Source organism: Macaca fascicularis, chromosome 12 (assembly GCF_037993035.2).
Source record: "Macaca fascicularis isolate 582-1 chromosome 12, T2T-MFA8v1.1".
Lineage (NCBI taxonomy): Eukaryota > Metazoa > Chordata > Mammalia > Primates > Cercopithecidae > Macaca > Macaca fascicularis.
Genome location: NC_088386.1, coordinates 92,787,525 through 92,810,066, shown reverse-complemented (window position 1 = coordinate 92,810,066; position 22,542 = coordinate 92,787,525). Strand labels below are relative to the sequence as shown.

General features: G+C 39.9%; 1 protein-coding gene across 18 annotated transcripts in view; it reads left to right on the top strand.

Annotated features, from left to right (window-relative positions):
• Nucleotides 1–22,542, top strand: part of ANKRD44 (ankyrin repeat domain 44) — a 321,410-nt gene that overhangs the window by 111,380 nt on the left and 187,488 nt on the right. For all 18 annotated transcript variants that reach the window (XR_010580012.1, XM_005573816.5, XM_015432526.4 and 15 more), the window contains exon 2: nt 12,651–12,734. Coding sequence is in view for 17 of the 18 variants with exons in the window: in XM_005573816.5 (XP_005573873.1) it covers nt 12,651–12,734 (84 nt within the window). In the remaining variant the exon portion in view is untranslated. The remainder of the gene's footprint in view (nt 1–12,650; nt 12,735–22,542) is intronic.

Below are 22,542 nucleotides of genomic sequence, written 5' to 3'. Positions count from 1 at the left end.
TATCTGTATCTGTACCTACCAACCAGAACACGGGCTGTTCACATTTGTGGTAGGAAAGGTTATTAAGTTTTTTCTTTATCTGTTTTTGTATTGTTGCAACAGGAAACCTACTAAGATTAAAACCCAGCAAACTTAAGAAAGGTAAAATGCATAGGGGTTTTGATGCATTAGGTGTTTCCCATTGTACTTCCTATTTTTCAAACTTCGTGTGATTAAAAAAGTAAGTTTTATCCCTGACTAAATTTCAGTGTGGAAATAAAGAAATAAAGACAGCATGTACTTGGCTTAGGTATACTTGTTTTGTTCTTTCAGCTCGTTACGTAAAGATACATTTTTTTTTTCTTCTCATGACAGGAAGATAAGCTTTCTTCTTACCAAAACCTAAACTGTGAAGGCAGCACCCAAACTAAAAGCCTCGAGGCTCTGGTTTCTGTGGTGGAGTGGGGAGAGAAGCAACAGGTCGTACAGATGTAGGATGCTAACTGACTTCAGAACTTCCGGTCTCAGAGCTAACCAGGCTCGGTAAGCCGCTGGAGAGAAGGAGCATGCATAGGTGGAAGAGCAAAGAAACCCAGCGCTGCAGAACTTCCGGTGCCCCTCCGCCGATGTAGGGCTGGCGTTGGTCCCGAGCCCTGTATCTTGTGGAGGAAGTTCGTCAGAGTCTTAGGCAGCCACTCCTGAGGAGGCTAGCCCTTGTTTTATTAAAGGTGGAGACAGATTTACATTTTATTTTTATTTTTCGAGATGGAGTCTTGCTCTGCCGCCCAGGCTGGAGTGCAGTAGCACGATCTCAGTTCACTGCAACCTCCACCTCCCGGGCTCAAGTGATTTGCCTGCTTCAGCCTCCCGAGTAGCTGGGATTACAGGGGCATGCCGCCATGCCTGGCTAATTTTTTGTATTTTTAGTAGAGATGAGGTTTCACCATGTTGGCCAGGCTGGTCTTGAACTACACCTCAGGTGATCCACCTGCCTCGGCCTCCCAAAGTGGTGGGATTACAGGCGTGAACCACCATGCCCGGCCAAATTTACCTTCTAGATTCACATATTACCACCAGAAGAATGCTTCCTGTAACAACTGAGTGGTACTCCATCCCCAGAGCCCTTTGTGCAGACTATTATTGCAGTTTCCTAACTCATTATGACACTCCAGTCTTTTCCTCTAGGTCATCGTACAGTCCATTTCCAGAGTGATTGTTCTAAAGCACAAATCTTAGGTCACTCCCCTGCTCAAAAACCACCCACTGCTCCCCCAGTTCTACAGAAGAGAGCTCAAATTTCTTAGCTTGGTATTCAAGACCTTCCATGATAGGATACCTGTCTACTAAGCTTACCTCACTTCTCCCCTGCTCCAGCCAAATGAAACTGTTCCCTGTGTATGTTCAGGCTCCCCAGCTTCTGCTCACAGTCTTCTGAATATGAAGAAGGGACAGTCCCTTACCATTCCATCCATCACTATCTGTTTAAATCCCCTGCAGTCTTCAATATTCATTTCAGAGGCTGCATCTTTCAGGAGGCCAGGTATAATTTCTCTCCCTTCTCCATGCACTTATTCTGCAGCATGTGGCTTACACTCCAGCTGTGTGTATTTGCATACTTCCTGTTACACCTTGGTAACTTCATCAAGGGAGAGACTGACTCTGACATTCCAGTGTCTGAATTTCTTTCTTTTTCTTTTATTTTCTTTCTTTCTTTTTCTTTTTCTTTCTTTTTTTTTGAGACAGGATTTCACTCTGTCACCCAGGCTGGAGTACAATGGTGTGAGCATGGCTCACTGCAGCCTCAATTTCCTGGGCTCAGTTGATTCTCCCACCTCAGCCTCCGGAGTAGCTGGGACTACAGGAGTGTACCACCATGCCCAGATGATTTTTGCATTTTCAGTGGAGATGGGGTTTCACCATGTTGTCTAGGCCGGTCTCGAACTCCTGGACTCAAGTGATCCACCTGCCTTGGCCTCCCAAAGTATTGGGATTACAGGCATGAGCCACTGTGCCTGGCCTCCAGTGTCTGAATTATTTATTTATTATTACACTTTAAGTTCTAGGGTACATGTGCACAACATGCAGGTTTGTTACATATGTATACATGTGCCATGTTGGTGTGTTACACCCATTGACTCGTCATTTACATTAGGTATATCTCCTAATGCTATCCCTCCCACTTCCCCCCATACCACAACAGGCCCCGGTGTGTGATGTTCCCCTTCCTGTGTCCAAGTGTTCTCATTGTTCAATTCCCACCTATGAGTGAGAACACGTGGTGTTCGGTTTTTTGTCCTTGTGATAGTTTGCTGAGAATGATGGTTTCCAGCTTCATCCAGGTCCCTACAAAGCACATGAACTCATCCTTTTTTATGGCTGCATAGTATTCCATGGTGTATATGTGCCACATTTTCTTAATCCGGTCTATCACTGATGGACATTTGGGTTGATTCCAAGTCTTTGCTATTGTGAATAGTACCGCAATAAACATACGTGTGCATGTGTCTTTATAGCAGCATGATTTATAATCTTTTGGTTATATACCCAGTAATGGGATGGCTGGGTCAAATGGTATTTCTAGTTCTAGATCCTTGAGGAATTGCCCAGTGTCTGAATTTCTTATGCTCAGTAAATGTCTTATGCTTAATACATCTTTGTTGAATTGAATGCTGTTTTCTGAAATGTACCAGATTAAGTTTTAGAAAACATATCTTTTATCCCTTGTTGGAGGGGGTAGTGTGTAAAGAAATAAAGGAGCTATGTACTGGGTTGGTGTCTCTGAAAGGAAATATGATATGACTGTTCTTTTGTTTTTTTTTGCAGACTTTCCCATTTTCCCATTTTATATTATCGAATGTTTTTCAGTCTCTCAGGCTCCTCTCTCTTCCTGCTGCCTTATCCTTTCCCTTTGACATCTGTCACTGGATGTCCTTGCCATGATTTTGGGTGGGGAAATGAGAAGATGCTTCCTGGAAGACTACACTGAAGGGATTCTCTAATAGATTTTCATTCCATGTGAATTTCTGGCTGGGAGGGGAGTAGGGGACCCTCCAGTCATCTGAGGCAGAAGCTAATTCAGATCCTGGTCAACCCACTGCCTTACATTTTAGAATGGTTGCTGTAACAAGATGCCTTAGGAAAAAAAAATTGACAATGGCCAGAATGGCCAGGGCCACGAAGGTGACTCAGTTTTGCACATGTCGCTAGTCCCTCATCTGTGGAGAGGTGGTGAGAGTTTAACTGCTCCCTGTCTTTCCAAGAATGCACGTGGAATTCAAAGAAAAGAACAGTAGAAGGGAAGGAGAGGGTTTAAAGGAAAATTGTCATGGGCTTTGGAAAGGCCTGATTGTGTGAAAATTGCTTGCTGGTGTTTGGAAAGAACCCAGGTGCTAACAGATTTTAGACAAACCCAATCTGGAGTTGCCTGAATCATGAATGATTTAATGTGACTGAGTTAATCCATATATCTTGTATACAGTAGTTCTAGCCTCCTCAAATATAGCAAGAGATTGCCACCTTTCTGAGAATACCTTTCATTTCCACATGCTGATTTTGTTGTTGTTTTTAAAGAACACTTGAATTGCTTTATTTAGCTTCCCATTTGTGAGATTCTCAAAAATTAAAATTACGACTACAAGAAGATATTTCTGTAGTTATGGATCATTTTCTGCTATTTTTAAATAAAGAATACTTTTTTATTGTTGTCTTTTTTTTTTTTATAAGTGATGCACATACCGGGTGCACCCTGAAACTGAACTGCTGTCTCTGTTTGAACAGACAAATACATTATACTGAATATGCCTACAACCCTGAAAATCATCTTCTGGCCATTTTTCTTTTTTCCCCACAAAGCTCACTAAAGTGGTTTATATTGATTAACATTATTAAATTCACCTCTCATGTTTGAAACTACATGAATTCAATATGCAATAAGATACAGTTATACAAAGAATGTAACCCAAGCCAAGATGAGAAATAAAACCGCTATACCAATTTTTCAAAACAGGAAACTGTTGCAGAATTATATATAGTTGTTCTTTTAGTTTCACTAAAATTACACAGATTTAAATATTCTGTATGAACTAACCTCCTGGATCCATTGTCCTTTTGCCCAAATTAGCTTTCTTTAAAAGTTAACTCCCCAACCACAATTTAATTATCTTAGCTAAAGTTTAGGTTTGATCTCAAGCCATTTGAAACTAGACAGAGTGAAAAAAGCTGTGGGTAGTTGGCAGCAGATCCTGATAGAAATATGGCACTTGGCAAAGGCTGTCTGCCTTGTTTTGATTTGCCTTTCTCTTTATGGATGTGGCCTATTTTTGAAATGTTATGATTTAAATTCAGCGATCAAGTGACAAGTCTGACAAAACAGAGCTTACATCCGCAGAGGTTCTGTGGGGGAAAAAATGGAAGTGTTCCAGAACTAAAGGAAGTAACCTCAGTTTCACCTGGAAACATTAGTGTTTCAGAGGCAAGGGATTTGGGCTATATATAAAGAGTGAAGGAAAGTGGCCAAGATGCTGGGCCAAAATTGCATCCAGGAATAGAGCAGACATCAAAGAACCAAAAACTGTATCTGTTGTTTTCACCGTATCCCTGTAAGTAGCACCTGGGGAGACTGTGATTAAAAAAAGATGGGAAAGTTCTTCCCTGTGATGGCTTGGATTGTAGCAACAGCCTTCTAACTGGGTCTGTAACTCCAATCTTTCCTCCAATACTGAGTGTACACTTTGGCCAGATTAAATGTTTGGGAAAAGTCTATTCCTTTCTCTTGCTCAAGACCCCCATTCCTGTTTGTCCATAAGATTAGGTAAAGGCTGGGTACAGTGTCTCATGACTGTAATCCCAGCTCTCTGGGAGGCTGAGGCAGAAGAATTGCTTGAGGCCAGGGGTTCAAGACCAACCTGGGCAACATAGCAAGACCCTGTCTCCACAAAAAAAATAAAAAAATAAAAATAAAAATTCGCCAGGTATAACAGTAGCCTATACCTGTAGTCTGAACTACTTGGGAGGCTGAGGTGGGAGCATTGCTTGAGTCCAAGAGTTTGAGGTGGTAATGAGCTATGATCGCACCAAAAAGATTAGGTTAAAGCTCCTTATGCTGATGTGATGCTCCCCCGACCCAGTTATTCATTTTTCTAACTTCATTTTCTATTATTCTCCAACATGAAAGATTTACTCTCCAGTCCCCAGTCTCATCCTTCAAAATTTTGCTTAGTGACTACCTTCTTCATTTTTGTAACTCAGACCCATGCTGAGCCCCCTCAACTTTGAAAGACTGTAGCCCTTTGTTTTCTGTCTTTTGGTAAGATTATTTTATTGTTAGCTATTTTGTTGCAAGGAACTATATCTATATCTATATCTATCTATATATATATTCATTTGGCCACTATTTGTGTAAATATGTATGTGTATATATATAGAGAGAATGTATCTCATATATGGCAGCTTTTTCCTTAGTGTATAATATTTCTCCATAGGGGGTATGTTGAAACTGAAGCCGAATTCTGATCATGAATTTTATATACATATTACATGTGAGAGAAAGTACTGAGTTGCAAGAATCAAGAAAACTAAGTTCTAGTCTCAACTTTGTCACTAACAGACAAATTGTTAGACTTTGTCACAGCTCCAAACAGGGAATTCATTTCCTTTATGTCCATCAGGAGATCCAGAAGAAAGGTGTAACTACATGTGTTTATGATAACCTTAAGTAGTGAAATTGCAATCTCGGGTCCCATCAAGCAGGCATGAATATTTGCAGTTACCTTTTGATTAGTCAACAAGAAATGATTTATTAGTTCAGTGAGTTATTGTCTTTATAGATTCGACTTCTGAGTACAGAGAGACTGTGACATTTTCGAGGTTGCTCAGTGTAACAAAGGCCAAGTCATGCTCAGTTTAATTTTTGTTCCTGGGCCTGTAAAAGCTTCTTTCCCACTATGATGGGCCCCTCTGCTTTAGAGGTGGTGTTGAGTGGGTTATAATCCTAACTCGATTTATTTACTCTGTAATATTTTAGGAAATCTTTCAAGATTCCTCGTTTTTCCTTTTTTAGGATGCACATAAATGTACTTGTCTATGAAGGTTTTTGAGCTTGTTAACTCAAGGTAAACAACCATCCCTATTTTCATTGCATGCACATCAGGCATCTGGCCCCATGCTGGGGATGTTGCATGTTTTATGTTGTTTTTTAAACAAATCTATAATGGCTATTGTAACCCCATCTTAGAGATGAGAAAACTGAAACGGAAATGGCTTGGATTTAATTGTAGGTCAGTCTGATACCATAGCATTAATCTTTCTGCTGTGGAAAAAAAGGAGGTCAATAAAAATTAACATTGCCTCCAGATTTCAATTTAACTGATACTGTTATTTCATCATTTCCTTTGGCCTAACTTTTTGTGTGTAACTGGTAACAAAGTTGAATTTCGTTTTACTTTGGGTTGGCCATTGGGTGAGGGTGATAACTAGTGGTATTAAAGAGCAGAGAAACACCCAAAGAGAATCTCAGGAAAGGAAGGAGCAACAAAGGATTAAATGCTCCAGAAATTGGGTAATTGGGGTAGTTGGTCCTTGAGTAACTATTTCATAGTCAGTACCCATGTGTTATTTTCACTGGGAAAAGATTAGGTAATACATTAATTTTCTCCATTTTCTAATTAGATGTAGTTCTTTTTTTATAATGTTAAATATAGAGTTAACAAATATGCTACTTAGAGGGAGGGTATGACTATTATATGGAATTTTATGTTTTTTCTGTTTTTAATAGTAATGGAAAATATTATATGTATTTACTCTGCAGCATAGCCTGTAGGAGACATTTTCAGATGTGCAGTCCTGCCTTGCTCCCTAATTTTTTAAAAAATGTATTTATAAGGACTCAGTGTATTTTTTATTGTTCTTATGGTACTTAAGAGGAACAGATTTTGATTTTATGATGATCATTATCTTTCTGGGATGGAGTGAACTTCTCAAGTAAAGGGTGATCTATATTCAGGAAGAACTCAATGAAATCCTTGCAGCAGATCACACAGCAGAACTCACATGAATTGAGTTAGCAGGTTTTGTTCATTAAATCTAGTGACTTGAACAAATTTTTATTATCCTTTCGCAAAAGTGCAAGCACTGCCTCCTACAAAAAACAGTTGTTACCTAATGAAGTGTTTCAGCTTGTTCATATAAGTTGATGGCTTCATATGGCTAGATTATTGCTGTATCAGCTATCAGCTACTAATAACACACTCCCATCTTACTTTAATGACGTATGTACTCAGAATGCTCAAGGAGGGACAGATGTTTAAGAATATCAATTTTTCCTTCTTGGCTATTGATTCCCAACACCCATTTCTGATTGGAATGCAAAATGTTTTTCTTTTAGACTTGGAGTCTTTATTTTTCCAATCTAATCAGAAAAAGACAAGCAACACACCAGGATCTGGAATGAAATGCGGGAGCATCCCTGGATGCTGCTTGGGCTTATTACCATTGACTGTAGTTACCAATGCTCAATGACAGCCCTCTGTCACTCTGCCTATCTTCCAAAGCCAATTCATTAGTACAGAGCATGCAACTCTGACAAAGGGAAAGTGCAATACAGTCTACAGTGGTTTTAGCAAAAATCAAAATGGTGGTTTGATTAGGGGATTTTGCAGAATGTGGGAGGGCATTGATGACTTCATAGCCGGATGAAGTGGATACTCTAAACTAGCTTGGCTCTCTTTGTAGAACCCATGATGGGCTTCATTCTTAAATGGAGGGTGCATCTGATGACATTAGTAGCATATTTTTTTTTTTTAGTGGAATTGACATAGTAATTCAATTGGATTTTACAAATGATGAAAATGATACCTTAGCACCTAGGTTTTAGATAGTTTTATTCTTATTTCCTAAAACCTGAACCCTCAGGGGTCAATAGGAAATTTTCTGTTTGGTGTTTTTTTGTTTGTTTGTTTTAGTATGTGCATGGTGTGCATGTTTACTTATGACTAAGAACTCTTTCTGAAGCTTGAGTTCTTTTACGTTTTTAATAAAGTGGATTTTTCAACTATCTAACTTCCTTAATTTACACACCCTTGAACCTTTGCTTTTATCTCCCAGGTAACAAATTACCATCTTGCTCCCCCTAGTGGAATTTTGACTCTACTTCAAAGTTTGAGAATAACTATCCTTAGTGCATATTTGATTTAGCATTTTATTTTTGGAAGTCTGGTATTTTCCCAGTTTGTTTTCAGGGTGATAATAAAAACAGAATATTTTATTGGATGTGCCAATAGGGGATGTGGGTAGAGAAAGTGGCTTTTGACTGATTAGGTTTCAGTTCCAAGGGTTAGCAAGGTCAGCTACAAAATTTATAAGATCAAGGGGCCTTTCTGTTCCACATTTCTATCTTAGAGGGGTCAAGTGTCATCAGCTTGGCAGATATTCACCTCTAGAAGGCGGCTGATAACACTCCTGGAAAGGTGGTAAAGGGCTAGTTGTTGGTGATTTTTAAGGCAAGGACAGGTCCCATCTGAACAACAAATCCCACTTGTGCCTTTGGTAAATTTGGCCCAGGAAGTGTCCTTCTGTCTTCTGAATCTACCAGAGGGACTGCACCAATATATGCAGCACTGACAATCATTTTGCAGCTGCTAAGCATGCTAACAAAATTCTAGCAATTGAAGCTGAAAAGACTGCATACCTCTCTTAAGAATTTAAACTTCTTTAGGGGATGATGATCAATGATTTCATGGTATCTGAATCTCCTTTTTTCCTACCGCTATTTGTTTTTCTCAATTTTGACCCTTGTTACAATTTTGTGTTTATTCAACTCTGTACCCTACTGTACACAAAGCACTTGTGTTATATATGCTAGTGCTAAAATGTGTGAAACTTTAAAAGGAAATATCTGTATCTGCCAAGGCTTGGGACTCTGCTCTTGTGCAGGTAGGACTTTGCTTCTAAGCCTTATTTAAATTAAGGCAAAAGCTGCAAAAGTTATAATGGTTGCAAAATTAATGAACAACAGAGTATGTGTCCTTGATACTTATGAGCAAGAATATTGTAATTAGAATATTCTCTGCCTTAAAAATCATGTAATAGAGATGGTATTTAGATATATCTTTTCTTCAATATTTTTCTTAAGTTAAGTGTTTACCTAGGGAAAAATAAAACAGCAGGATCGCATTAAAATTCCAACAAAAGGGAGTGCCAAAGTGTTCTCTGGGAATGTTTTTGGGAATGTGGAGAGAAAAAACAAGTAAGCAGTCATAATATTTAAAAAATAAATATTACTTACTCAAGAATCATGGTAATTTAGTTCAATAATTATATCCATACAAACCCACAGCTTCAGTTGAAGCAAAGCTCGTTATCTGTGAAATTCTAGTTTGAAATCCCGTGATGCTTAGATTCATAATTGTGAAGGCGATGTCACAGTAGCCACATGGCACAGCTGAGGCTAGAGATGTCCATATGGCAAGACTTTGGGATGTGGAGAACAGCTGCTTTTCTATTCCATGGGGAGTGGAAGGGGTTTGTATATGAATCAACACGTGTCTCTATGCATGCATGCCTGAGTATAGATAGGTATGCATATGTACCTAGGAGCATATGTATGCATATATGTGACTTCAGTATTGGAAGAGTTGTAATGATAGCTCAGCCTCTTCTTCCTAATGGTTCCTGGGGAGTCTGTGCCTTGACAGTTCTCTATAGAGTAGCTTTTAGCAGCAATAGTCCCAGAGGCACCACTCCCTGCTGAGGGACGGTGCTGGCGCCCTTCTCTGGAAGCTTTGTTGGGGTGTCTCTCTTTGGTAACATTCCAGCCATAGCTTGGAATGCTTGCCTTTCTTCAGAAGTGTGAGGACTGAGTGAATGCAACAGAATGTACGTATTCCATACACTGGCGATTGGGGAGACTTTGCTCACCTCATTATGTTCCCGTGAAATGACTTAAGTAGTGGTGCATTAACTACTGGGTTGGGTTTGTTCCCTGGAATCTTAACTGCTCAGCTGTTGATTGACCACTCCTGATTTAACACGAAAGTCTTGTCAGACACTGCCTGTACTTATCGCTCTCTGGTTGTGGAGGTTTGTTGTTTGTTTTCTCGTAAGGTCCAAAAAGGCAGAAATGCACACATGAGCATTTGGCCATGAGCACAGCAGATGGAGAATTATGGAGCAGATAAACAAGAGTCAATATTTTTTTGTTGAAACCCTGAATTTGTGTCTGGCTCTGTGTCTTGTGTGAAATGTGGTCCTTGCCACGGGGCAGATGTAACCCGAACAGAGACTTGGTTAGCAGGTAGTTAGGGGGAGTGTGGAAGGATCTGCTTGTCTTTAGGCAGAGCAAGTAGCTAAGACTGAACTAGCAGTAAAGTTGTACTCTTTTCAAGATGTCTTTCCTGCTACTTAATTGTTGGCAATTTTAGAAACTATCCATGCACCTTGTCAAGAAGCAGAATTGAGAGGGTATTTTGGGGAAAGAAAAAAAGATATATGTGTTCATTTGCTGGGAATTTTTATGGCAGAGGAGAAACCCATGGACAAATTCCTGGCATATTGAAATATCCATTCTGCAATCTGACATTTTTACATAGTGTTTCCTCAAGGAATCTTACTCTGTCTTACTGATAGTACTTATATTGGTCCCCCAAACTAGCAATAAACAGCAACATAACCTGTAAGAAAGCCAACAGGAGGATAAAAAGAGAAAAGAGGGTTTATGGGGAAAATGACAACTCACATTCCCAACAGCATATCACAGGGAGAGGTCAAGGTATGTGACGCTAGTGATTTCACCTAAGACCAGTGTTTGCCACCAGTTCCTAAGAATTGATCGGTTCTTGTTAAAATCTAGATTTGCAGGTCCCCACCCTAGATGTATTAAATCCTTAGGAAAGGGATCTGGGAATATTGTCTTAATAGCCATCTCCGGTGATTCTTATGGTCAGACACGTTGGGGAAACTGCTGTCATCTAATTGACTACTAGGACTAATGTATTTCTAGAAGTTTGAGTGAAGGCGTATGTGTGTGTGCGCACACGCGTGTGTGTGTGCATAATTACCAAGGATTTTAAGGTTAAAAGAAAATTATCAACTACATCTTGTCATCGTGAAACATTTCTTAATGAACACATCTATGTAGGGTTGTCTGGTTACAGGAGATTTTCTCATGAACTACATCATTTGATCCTAATAACAATCCCATGAGGAGGTTGGGCAGCGATCATCATGCTCACCCCCAAGTTGCAAGTAGAAATGGGCTTTGCATGTGGCTGGCAAGTGTGAGACTGGCTTTGAATAGGATTTTTTTGCCAAACGGGCAAGCCCAACATCAACTCCAAAGCCTGCCACTGTTCCTCTTTTACCTTACACTCTGGTCACTAACATATCAGGTTCTATGCACATCCACACCTTTGCACACCTGTGCTCCCTCTGTCTTCCTTCCCTGTCAGCAACTCATACTTATTCATTAAGGTGCCTTCCTTAAGCTTTTTTGGATACACACTTGTCTTCTTTACCCAGCCTCCTACCCAAGCGGAGCTAGCTCTTCTTTTGGCTGTGTTTATATCAGTGTGTTTACTTCTACTGCATGTTGGGGTCTTGTTTAATGTAGATGAGTTCAATAGTAAGAGCTTGGTAACATCCCCCTCTTCTTCCTTGACCTGCCATCGTGCCACTTACTTTTAATAAGCAGTAGATGTAATCATGTTTAAGATAGTACTTGTTGGCTAAAGCTATGGGAGGCATTTGGGAATGATTTCAAGGGTTTTCCAAATACTGACACAAGAGTGTTCTGGTGGCCAGAAACATGGCCATTAGCATCCTCTAGGAATGGGATTATTTGAGGATAACAAGGAACATTGTCTAAAAGAAGTAGAGGAATCACAGGGACCTGTTTTAGTTTGCTCGGGCTCCCATAACAAAATACTATGGACTGGGTGGCTTAAACAACAGAAATTTTTGTTCTCCCAGTTCTGGAGGCTGGAAGTCCAAGATCAGGGTTAGTTTCTGGTGAGGCCTGTCTTCCTGGCTTACAAACGGCCACCTTCTCACTGTGTCTTCACATGGCCTTTCCTCCTGTGTGAGAGAGAAGAAGAGAGAGGGAGAGGCGAGAGGGGGAGGGGGAGAGAGAGAGAGAGAGAGAACGAGAATGTGAGCTCTGGTGTCTCTTCCTCTTCTTATAAGGACACCAGTCCTATCAGATCAGGGCCACACCCTTATGACCTCATTTAATCTGAATTATCTCCTTAAATGCCCTGTCTCCAAATGCAGTCGCGTTGGGGATTAGGGCTTGCAACATATGAATTTTGGTGGGGATATGATTCAATTCATAACACGGATTGTATACACAAAACCACAGATTTGTTAGTTTCCTTGTCAGGGATTTAAGGGCCTATCAAAGTTTCAATGATGGGTGATGTTCATGGTACATTCACTTTAGTTCATAGTTCAGGTTAGAGACTATCTGGCCTGGCTTTCAGATGGTATAATAATTATTTCTTTATGTAAATATCTCTCCCACTGGATTTCTCGTAAGGGTTCATCTGAGTCTTATTCATCTTTGTCCGCCAACTGATAATGGTTGAATAAACTTTTAAGGAACAGATCTTCTCACCATCTGCATCTGTATGTGATCAGATGTATTAATTTTAGTTCTGATTCCCATTCTCTTGTGTTTGCAGCCACCATTGGTCCAGGCAATCTTTAGCGGTGATCCAGAGGAGATCCGGATGCTCATCCATAAAACTGAAGATGTGAATACTCTGGTAAGAGATGCTGTGGTTTTGCCACTCAGGCCCCGTTATCCTGGAGCAGGAAAGGGCTCTTAACCTTTTATATACCATGGACTCTTGGTATCTGGTGAAAGCTCCACACTGTTTCTCAGGACACTGTTCTTAAACTCTATATATGAAATAAAGTATCTGGGGTTACAATGGAAATCAGTTACTGAAATACGTTATCCAAATATTAAAAATCTAATTTGTGATATGGTAATATATGTGCTTTTAAAAAAGAACACATTTAGACTGGGCGCAGTGGTTCATGCCTATAATCCCAGAATTTTGGGAGGCTGAGATGGGCGGATCACTTGAGCCCAGGAGTTTGAGACCAGCCTGGGAACATGGTGAAACCCTGTCTCTACAAAAAAAAAAAAAAAAAAGAAGAAAGAAAAATTAGCTGGGCATAGTGATGTATACCTGTAATCCCAGCTACACAGGAGGCACACATGGGAGGATTGCCTGAGCCCAGGAGTTTGAGGCTGCAGTGAACTTTGATCATGCCACTGCTCTGTAGCCTGGGTGACAGAGTAAGACCCTGTCTCAAAAAAAAAAAAAAAAAAAAAAAAATCTGATTAAATAACCAGATACAGCAGAAGATCTAAGAATGAGCATAATTTAAAAATAGTGATGAGCATAATCAGTATTTTGAGTTGTCTGCAACAACTCTAATGCAATATGAACATACCTGTGATTTCTGCTGGTGACAGCATTACAGCTACTGATGTTGCTACTGTGCTTTATGGCCTATATTCATAGTGGAAGGAAGTGCTAAATTCCAATTAGAAGTCAGTGATAATAGAGATGCAATTTTTTTTTTTCCCAAGGTGATGAACCCCTAGAAACCATGCCCTGCAACAGTGGTTGGCAACCTATGGTACATCATACATTTTTTTCTGCAGGCCTCCTGCTAAGAATGGTTTTTGTTTTTTAAGTGTTGAGAAAAAAATCAAGAGAAGAATAATATTTTGTGACACATGAAAATGACATGAAATTCAAATTTGATGTTCATAAATACAGTTTTGTTGGAACACAGCCATACTCATTCATTTATGTATTATCTCTGGCTACTTTTGCACTGCAACAGCAGAATTGGGTAGTTGTAAAACAGACTATATGTGGCTCACAAAGCCAAAGATATTTACTATCTGGCTTTTTAGGGAAAGTTTGCTGACCCTTGCCCTTAAAAGGTTCATGACTCTGAGTCTGGGATCAGTGCGTGAACTAGGCATCGTGTGTGCCCTCTGAACTCACAGGAGGTAGATATGTGCACTATACACATATTTTGTGTGAAATGGATCAAACTATTTCATCAAGTTCTTAAAAAGGTACCTGACTCCCAAAAGATTAAGAACCACTGTATCTGAAAGGTCCTGACACAAACAAACCAACCTTCAATAAAGAAAGCTAAAAAGAGTTAGTCAATGATTTACCCTTTTAGTAGTTTCCTAGACTTGAGTTGAACAAGCAGTTATGTACAGTACATACTACTAATTCTCTTAATGTAATTCAATTGTGAAATACTGAAATCCACCAGGGAGAGGAGTTCTCTTAGTCTCTAGTGTTAAGTAGAAATAGAAGTAGTCAACTACATCTTCAGTGTAAGAGGAGATTTGCCACGGGGAGGTAGATTATGTCTAAGGTATCTCTGTCTGGTTGGCTGAATGCTTTATTCAGAAGGCGAGTCATTTGGTGCAGCCATTGTTCTATGGCAGTGCAGGTTGGTGTGGCTTTTGCAAAAGCTTTTGGCAGCGTCTTCCCAGCTGGCACTGAGCACAACAGGACTATGGTTTGTGACATTTTTGCAAGGTAAGCACAGATTAGGCCAGGGACAAACTACTCGAGAAGGCAGTTGGGCATTTGTCCAGGGCCTGCGGGTTGTGACCTGTACTTCTGAGACGAGGCCAGGCAAGCAAGCTCCCTTTCCAGTGTTCTGACATCACCGGAATCCACCCAGCCTGTTTTGTGGCTGTGGCCCAAGCCCAGAAGCCCAAGGCATGGTTACTGTCTTTTCCTAATGATCATGAGCAGATGGAACTTTTGTTCTGTCATACATACCTGAAAAGATTGTGCTGGCCCCTGAATGGCCTTTATTTCTTTTTGGGAAAGTGACAAACAATTGCTGGCTGGTGAAGGTTAGGGGAGCTTAACTTCAGCTATAATTTATCACTGAATTAGATAGGTTAACTACGGTCACACATAGACCCCTAAATGTATGATGGATGTATGATGTATGAAGTTTAGTTCTCTTTATGAACATATTAGAGGGGTGGTCCTTTTCCAAACAGGATCCCAGGTAGCAACACGTGATCTTTAAGATCACCAAAGGGGTTGTGTGCAGTCCTGCCCCCCAAAGGGAAAAAAAGCATGGAGGAAAAGCATGGAAGTATTTTTTTTTTTAGACGGAGTCTCACTCAGCCACCCAGGCTGGAGTGCAGTGGTGTGATCTCGGCTCACTGCAACCACCATCTCCCAGGTTCAAGTGATTCTCCTGTCTCAGCCTCCCGAGTAGTTGGGATTACAAGCACCCACCATCATGCCCGGCTAATTTTTGTATTTTAGTAGAGACAGGGTTTCACCATGTTGGCCAGGCTGGTCTTGAACTCCTCACCTCAGGTGATCTGCCTGCCTCGGCCTCCCAAAGTGCTGGTATTACAGGTGTGAGCCACTGCACCTGGCCAGCATGGAAGGATTTTTACGGGTCAGCTTGGAATTGGCACACATCACTTCTGCTTATATTCCATGGACCAGAATTTAGCCACGGCCATACCTAGCTATAAGGGAGGGTGAAGAATTAGTGTATCTGTGTGCCCCCAAAGAGTCAGAGAGCATGGATTTTACTGAGTAGTTAGCAATCTTGGCCACACCAGTTTTTGGTCTCAGAGAATTCTAGGGAATTCTAGTGACGCCACTTACTTGTCTGGGAGATGTCTTATTCATCCACAGTTATTTGCTGAGTTGAGACTGTGTGCTCAGTGCTAGGGACACAGCAGTGAGAAGACACCCTTTCCATGATAGAGTTTACAACATAGCAGAGTAGTCAACAAATGAGAAATCACACTGTGACGCATTTTTCAAAGAAAAAATCTGGGATGCTACGTAGGGAGAAGGTTAATCATGAGGACCTGATAAAGTGATATGTAACTCGAGGCTTGAGAGATACATAGGAATTTGCTTTGCCTTTTTGGGCTGTTGGGTATGTGGCAGCAGAGAAGCAGGGGATGCAGGGAGGGAGAGAAATGAACACAAGAGTGGCTGAATGAATGAATGGATGGATGGATGGATGAAGAACACAAAGAAGGCCTGAGTTCCTTAGGTTGATGTTATCACTTTTCGGGGTCCACGGGCCCTTTTGTTCTGCTCATCCCTCTTTAGACTCTCCCTTTAGCTCCCCCTTTCCCCTCCTTCAGGTGTGTACAGAGATCATTTGACCCCACACTCTTATCCAGCATGTCCTCTTGTCGTGTTTTTCTTTTGTCAGTGCCTTTGCAGATGAGTCATAGTGACTGTTTTTGCTGGGGGTGGATTAGGTAGTTTAGGAGAATTGGTTGTTAAGAATGGGCATAGACAGATGGAGGACACATAAGGATTGGAGAGCTAAGCCTGGAGGTGCATTTCAAAAGTGAAAAGGGGCTGATAACCATGCATTTAAATGTCAAGGAAGGAAAATAAATAGTGCAGGAGCCACCTGTTACTTAGAAGACCATATTTGTCTTCTTACCCCTTGCTTTTCTTTCTTTCCTCCATTTATTCACTTAATTATTCTTTTCTGTCCCAGGTTCTGAGTTTTTCACCTTCCCCTGCCCTCATCTCTCCATGTTTTTTGATGGATCACATGTTCTCTGGTGTAAATCACCCATTCATTAGCTGATCCTGATATAGAAAGCCATCTCATTCAGCTTGGCCTCTGTATTTTCAGAATTTATTTTCCCAAATAGTATTTATAAACCCTATGCCCCAACTAACCACATGACTTGATTCATTGGGATTTATTCTATTCTCTCACACTTTTCTCACTTCTCCACTCTTCCAATTCTATTTGTCCTTCCATACCTACTACTTCCTCCATTAAGTTGTCCCACTTCTCACTTCCTTTCTGCTGTCTTCTCTACCACCTTCTCAACCCAGCCAAAGAAACCTACTTCTACCCTCAACTCCAACAGCATTGTGTCCTGCGTTAATCACTGTTGACTACTGCTTGAAACTGTAGCTGACCCTTGAACAACACAGCTTTGAACTTGGCAGGTCACTTATATGCAGATTTTTTTTCCAACCAAAGGCAGATTGAAAAGACAACATTCGTGGGATCTGAAACCTGCATACAGGGAGGGCTGACTTTTCATATATTTGGGATCTGCAGGCCAAACCCAGTGACTTGAATATGTGCAGATTGTAGTGTATGTGGGGGTCCTGGAAACAATCTCCTACATACACTGAAGGAAAACTGTATATGCTTGATGACATGGTCACTATCTTCTTCACTCTCATTTGCTCAATCGCCTAGTCCAGTCCTTGCAGCACATTTGACTGAATGACTCAGCTCTACTTTATTGCTTATGCTGAGCCAGTTTGTGGTAGCTTATAGTTCATTTCTCCCAATGAGGATAAATTGTTAAATAGAGGAAGCATCTAGTTTAGTTCCTTTCCCTCATTTGTAAGACTGGAAATTCTCCTTGTAAGATTGAAAATCTGTAGATTGATTTGAGGAGCCACGGAAGGGTCAGGAGGGGCACACTGAGTCTTTTTATGGTATCTATGGTTAGTGGCATACAAGGGCCTGGAAATATGGGATAATCATTGTACACTCTGAGAAATATCTTTAAATCGACCCAGATTTGGCAGAGAGCTAGAAAGGTTTTAGAAGCCTCCGCCTGACTAATCAAACTGAGCTCAAGATGGAGAATAGCATCTGATTTCAAAATTTGGAAGGCAGAGATTTTATAAACCAAAATTTGAATTCAATAAAGGCATTTTGAGGATTATGTTATGACAATGTGATGTCAAGAAGACACTTTTACTGTGTCCTACTGGGACAGGGACAGAGACAAAGTGGCACCTGTCAGTGTGAACGATGATGATGGGGAGGGAACCATGCTATGTGAAGAGTGGTTGAAGAAACTGGTGATGTTTCACACTTGGAGAGAACAAGAGAATGGTCCCAAATAGTTTAAGTTAACACTGTCAAATTAAAATGGAACTAGGCTAGACTTGTCATTATGTCATGTGGTTGTAAGCTATAGAAAATAAGATGTTATCTCAAAAGATAAGAATTAACTTAATAGACAGAGCTGTCTAGAGAAGCAGTGAGTCGAACTGGCAAGTAGTAAGCTCCCTGAAAGACCACTAGACTGGAGGTTTGAAAGGTGACTACTATGGTAGCACATATAGCCTCATTCTCCTATCTTGTGACCCTGACCAACATTGCTAATGGTTCATGGCACTTTTTTTCCTTTGAGTCTTAGAGACCAAAATTTCTTCTCAGGATAGTACTATGAAATTGAAGTACATGTAAATTGAAACTTCCTCTCCATGCCTGGACGAGGTAATGTTTGAAGTCTCTTACAACTGTGAAAGGCTATAGTCCCAAGAGTTGTGAGTCTTACATGATAGCAAATCCATGAGGTTTATTTCTTTTCTTTAAAAAGTATCATTAATAGAAACACACACATTATCATACCAAATAGAATTAACAATGACACCTCAATATCATTTAATAACCAGTGCATGCTCCATTTTATTTTGTTTTCGGTAGTTTCAACAATGTCTTTTTTTTCAGTTGAGTTGTCCCGAAGTTGATCATTTTAATCCATCTATTTTATACAAAATTTTTTTTTGTAAAGCTGTTAAGGTTTATTATTTGCTCTAACAGGATTTGACCCAAGTAGATTGGTGTATTTTGCTTACTCTCTCCAGTTCCAAAATGGGATGCTTTGTGAATACAATGGAATAAATCTTGAGGTGCAAGCTAAGCTTATGTTGGCAAGGAATATGTAGTAAACAAAAGAGAGAAACCTATTAAAGCTGCCATTCTTGACTACAAGAATTAATTCAGATGGATTAATTCTTGGATCTCAAGAGCCAAGTGAGAAAAAAAGAAAGACACTATATGATGAGGGGACTTTTCAAAAAAATAAGCCACACTAACAGTAGTAAGCTTGTAATGTGTATGCATGTGTATGTGTATGTTGAAGTGTTGCACTATTTCTTTTAAAATAGAGTTTATTTTTAAAATCCACCCAGAAGGACTCAATATGGCTCCACTCAAGGATCTTGGGATGATCAATTTAATATCTTCTCTAAGTTTTTCTCTGCTTGATTATATTATGTCTAATACTCTTAACCATTAGAAATACAAACTAGCCCAGCTTTTAAAACTTCTAGATTTTTATGTATTTTTCTCACCTGCATATATCCTACTTGATTTTTTTCTTTTTAATAAATAATTTGATATGAAGATGAAGGACTGAGATGTTTTGCCAGCTTAGAGACTTGGGAACCTTTTAAAGAGACCTGAATCAGAAACCACTGGGAGTAAGGAGGCTGCAGGGAGTTGGGGTGGCACACTCAGGTCCCATAAATGATAGAAGTGCACGGTGACCATGAGTGATGAATGACTCAGCTCTCATTAAGCACCCTGCAGGAATGCAGGCGCAGTGTGGCCCAGGCTTTTTAGACTTTTAAGAGAAAATACAGGAAATCTCTAAATTGTTAAATGTCGGTTCCAAAAGATGACCTAACAATGTGCAGGCCAAAGAAAACACATCTGTGGGCTAAATCCAGCCTGCAGGTCACCGTTTTGCTAACTGTGGATGAGATCAGCAAATATTCAGTGATGAAGGTTTCTCTGGCCACCTGCATCTGGAAAGCAAATGCCATGGTCGCGAAGCCAAGGGCCCCAGTGTTGTGGGAAGAGCAGTGGCCTGCTCTTTAAACGTTGACACTGTTTCTGGCTCACTGATTAGGGGCCGGGGTGGGGGAGGTGGAGGGAAGCTGATGGTTTTTTCACAGATCTGAGAATGGTGCTTTTTGTCTTGAGGGTAGGTGCCCATCTCTCAGCACATGCCTGGCAATACTGGCACACTCCCCATCCACTCTCATCCACCTCTCCTTGTTGGACCCCTGCCCAGGATGTGGGGCTGTAGTTTGGAAGCCCTGACCTATATCCTGTAGAGAATGATTTATGAACTCCAGGCAGCACTGAGCAGGCTGCAGAGATGTGGCTTCACGGCCATTTAAAATGTGCAAAGGCAGGTCTGGTTTGCATCATTACTAATTATCCTATGGAGGACGCTCAGCAGCTTGAGGCCTGAGCTCTCCAGCACTGGCCATGGAGGCCAGAGACTCAGCCTCCAAAAAAGAAACAAATCTTATAATGGTATACGATTTGTACTCTCACACACTAGAGATGGATGTTTTGGAGCTATGGAGAAACATTTCAAGTGTATGGCATTAGTGTTATTTTGCAATTACTGGACATTTTTATGTCCATTTTTATGGACATTTTTACAAAGAAAAAATCTAAGAATTAAAAATATACTCTGTAAGTAGCTTGAGCTTGAGCATGTGAACATAAAGGATATGGCCCTTTCTTCACATTAGATATTCATTTGGGGGGAGGATGTAATTGTGAATAAATAAGGCACATTATTAGGTAGAAAGAAGACAATACTTAAGATGGTAATTGTTTGAAATTAATGTATAAATTCAGGGCAATTTGGTGGTAGGAGTTGAGTGGGGAAACTTGACAAAGTAATTCTAAACTTTATCTAGAAGAATAAACATGTGAGACTAGCTAGGAAACTCTTGAAAAAGAAAGTTGATGAGGGGAGGGTTTTATAAAATATATTAAAACAAATTACAAAATGATAGCAATCAAAACAGTATGTTAATAGCATAGGAATAGACAAAGTAGTAGAACAGACTAGAAAGTCCTGGATTAGAAGCAACTATATATGGACATTTGTCTGGGAAGATTTTTTTTTTTTTTTTTTTTTTTTTTTTTTAAGAGTCAGGGTCTCCCTCTGTCACTCAGATTGGAGTGCAATGGTGTGGTTATAGCTCACTGTAGCCTCAAACTCCTGAGCTCAAGTGATCCTTGTGCCTCAGCCTCCCAAAGTTCTGGGATTACAGGCATGAACCACTGCACTCAGCCAAAGAAAGCATTTTAAATCACTGGGGCTAGAATGGATTATTTAATAAATGGTATTGAGACAACTGCCAGATAGATGTAAATATGTAAATCTGAATCCTTAACTAATTTTTTATACTAAGGTAAATTCAAGATTTAGAAAATAAAAAGGGGAAAATATTTCTGCAATCTTGGTATAGGGAAGGACTTTCTAAGCATAATAGAAAAGATAAAAATAATGGAAAAGATGGTTACCTTTGTCAATAAACATCTAATACATTTTTTGGCTATTTGCATTTTTTCTTTGGTGAGTGGCCTCTGCATGTCCTTTGCCCATTTCTTTATTTGGGTATTAGCTTTTTCTCAGCCTCACATGGCATCTAAGGATTCAAATAAAACAATGATATAGTGTCATTCTTTTATTTTAATTAAAAAAATTTTTTTTAGAGATAGGATTTCACTCTGTTTCCCAGGCTAGAGTGCAGTGGCATGACCATAGCTCACTGCAGCCTTGGACTCCTGAGCTCAAGCAGTCCTCCTGCCGCAGCCTCCCAAGTAGCTGGGACTACAGGCATGTGCCACCATGCCCTGCTAATTTTTTTAACTTTTTGTAGAGACAAGATCTCTACAAAAGCCTGTGTTTCCCAGGCTTGTCTCAAACTTCTGGCCTCAAGTTATCCTCCTGCTTTGGCCTCTCAAAGAAAGTGTTGGAATTATACGCATGAGCCACTGTGCTCAGTGTGGTGTCCTTCTTGACCCATCCAGTTGGCAAAGATGAAAATCAGATCTCAACCACTCTGATGCCTTTTTGGGGAGAGTAATTTGCACTACCCTTTGAAGGGCAGTTTGGCAGTATGCATCAACATTCTAACTGTGGGGGATTCACCCCAAAAGAAATAATTGGTTAACTAAATAATTGGTTAACAAAAAGATGTTTGTTGCTATCTGGTTTATAATAACAAGAAATTGCAAACAACCAATAAGTTATTTCTTAAACGTATTGCAGAACATCCACGTGTGGTTATATCATGTTATCTTTAAAAAGGGTGCTTTGTATTTGTCTGCATATGTATTTATTACATATATTTATTGAAAGGTAAGATCTTTGAGATATATTTTTGAGTGAAACAGTTGTTAAACAGCACATATCATGTGTATTTGTAGGTATAGAAGAAGAGATCTAGAAGAATATTCTCCAAAACATTAATTATAGTTGAATCTGGGTGGTGGGATTTTTGCCTTTTTCTTTATTTCTTTATGTATTATTAAAACTTATTAAACTTATTAAAAAACTTATTAAAGTTTTTTACACTGACCTTGTATTATATTTAGAAATGGTAAAAAATTTATATAAACATACACACACACAAACACACACACACTCACAAGAAAGCAAACAAACTAGCTTCCCAAATTGCTTTATTTACTATAAAGATTTGACTTTTAAAATGTGCTTATTGTATTTGTCAGTCTGAATAAGTGTAGAGTACATTTCAGTGGTATGGTACTTATTACTCATGGTGACAAGCATAATGGCGCTCCCACCTTTTACATATTGCAAGGGCTCTTCTCATGGGATTAGCTGGACCCTGAGGAAGTGGTGTTGGTGGGACCTGTTGCCATCTTAGTAGAATTCTTTTCTTCTACCATCATCACATTTTATATAAT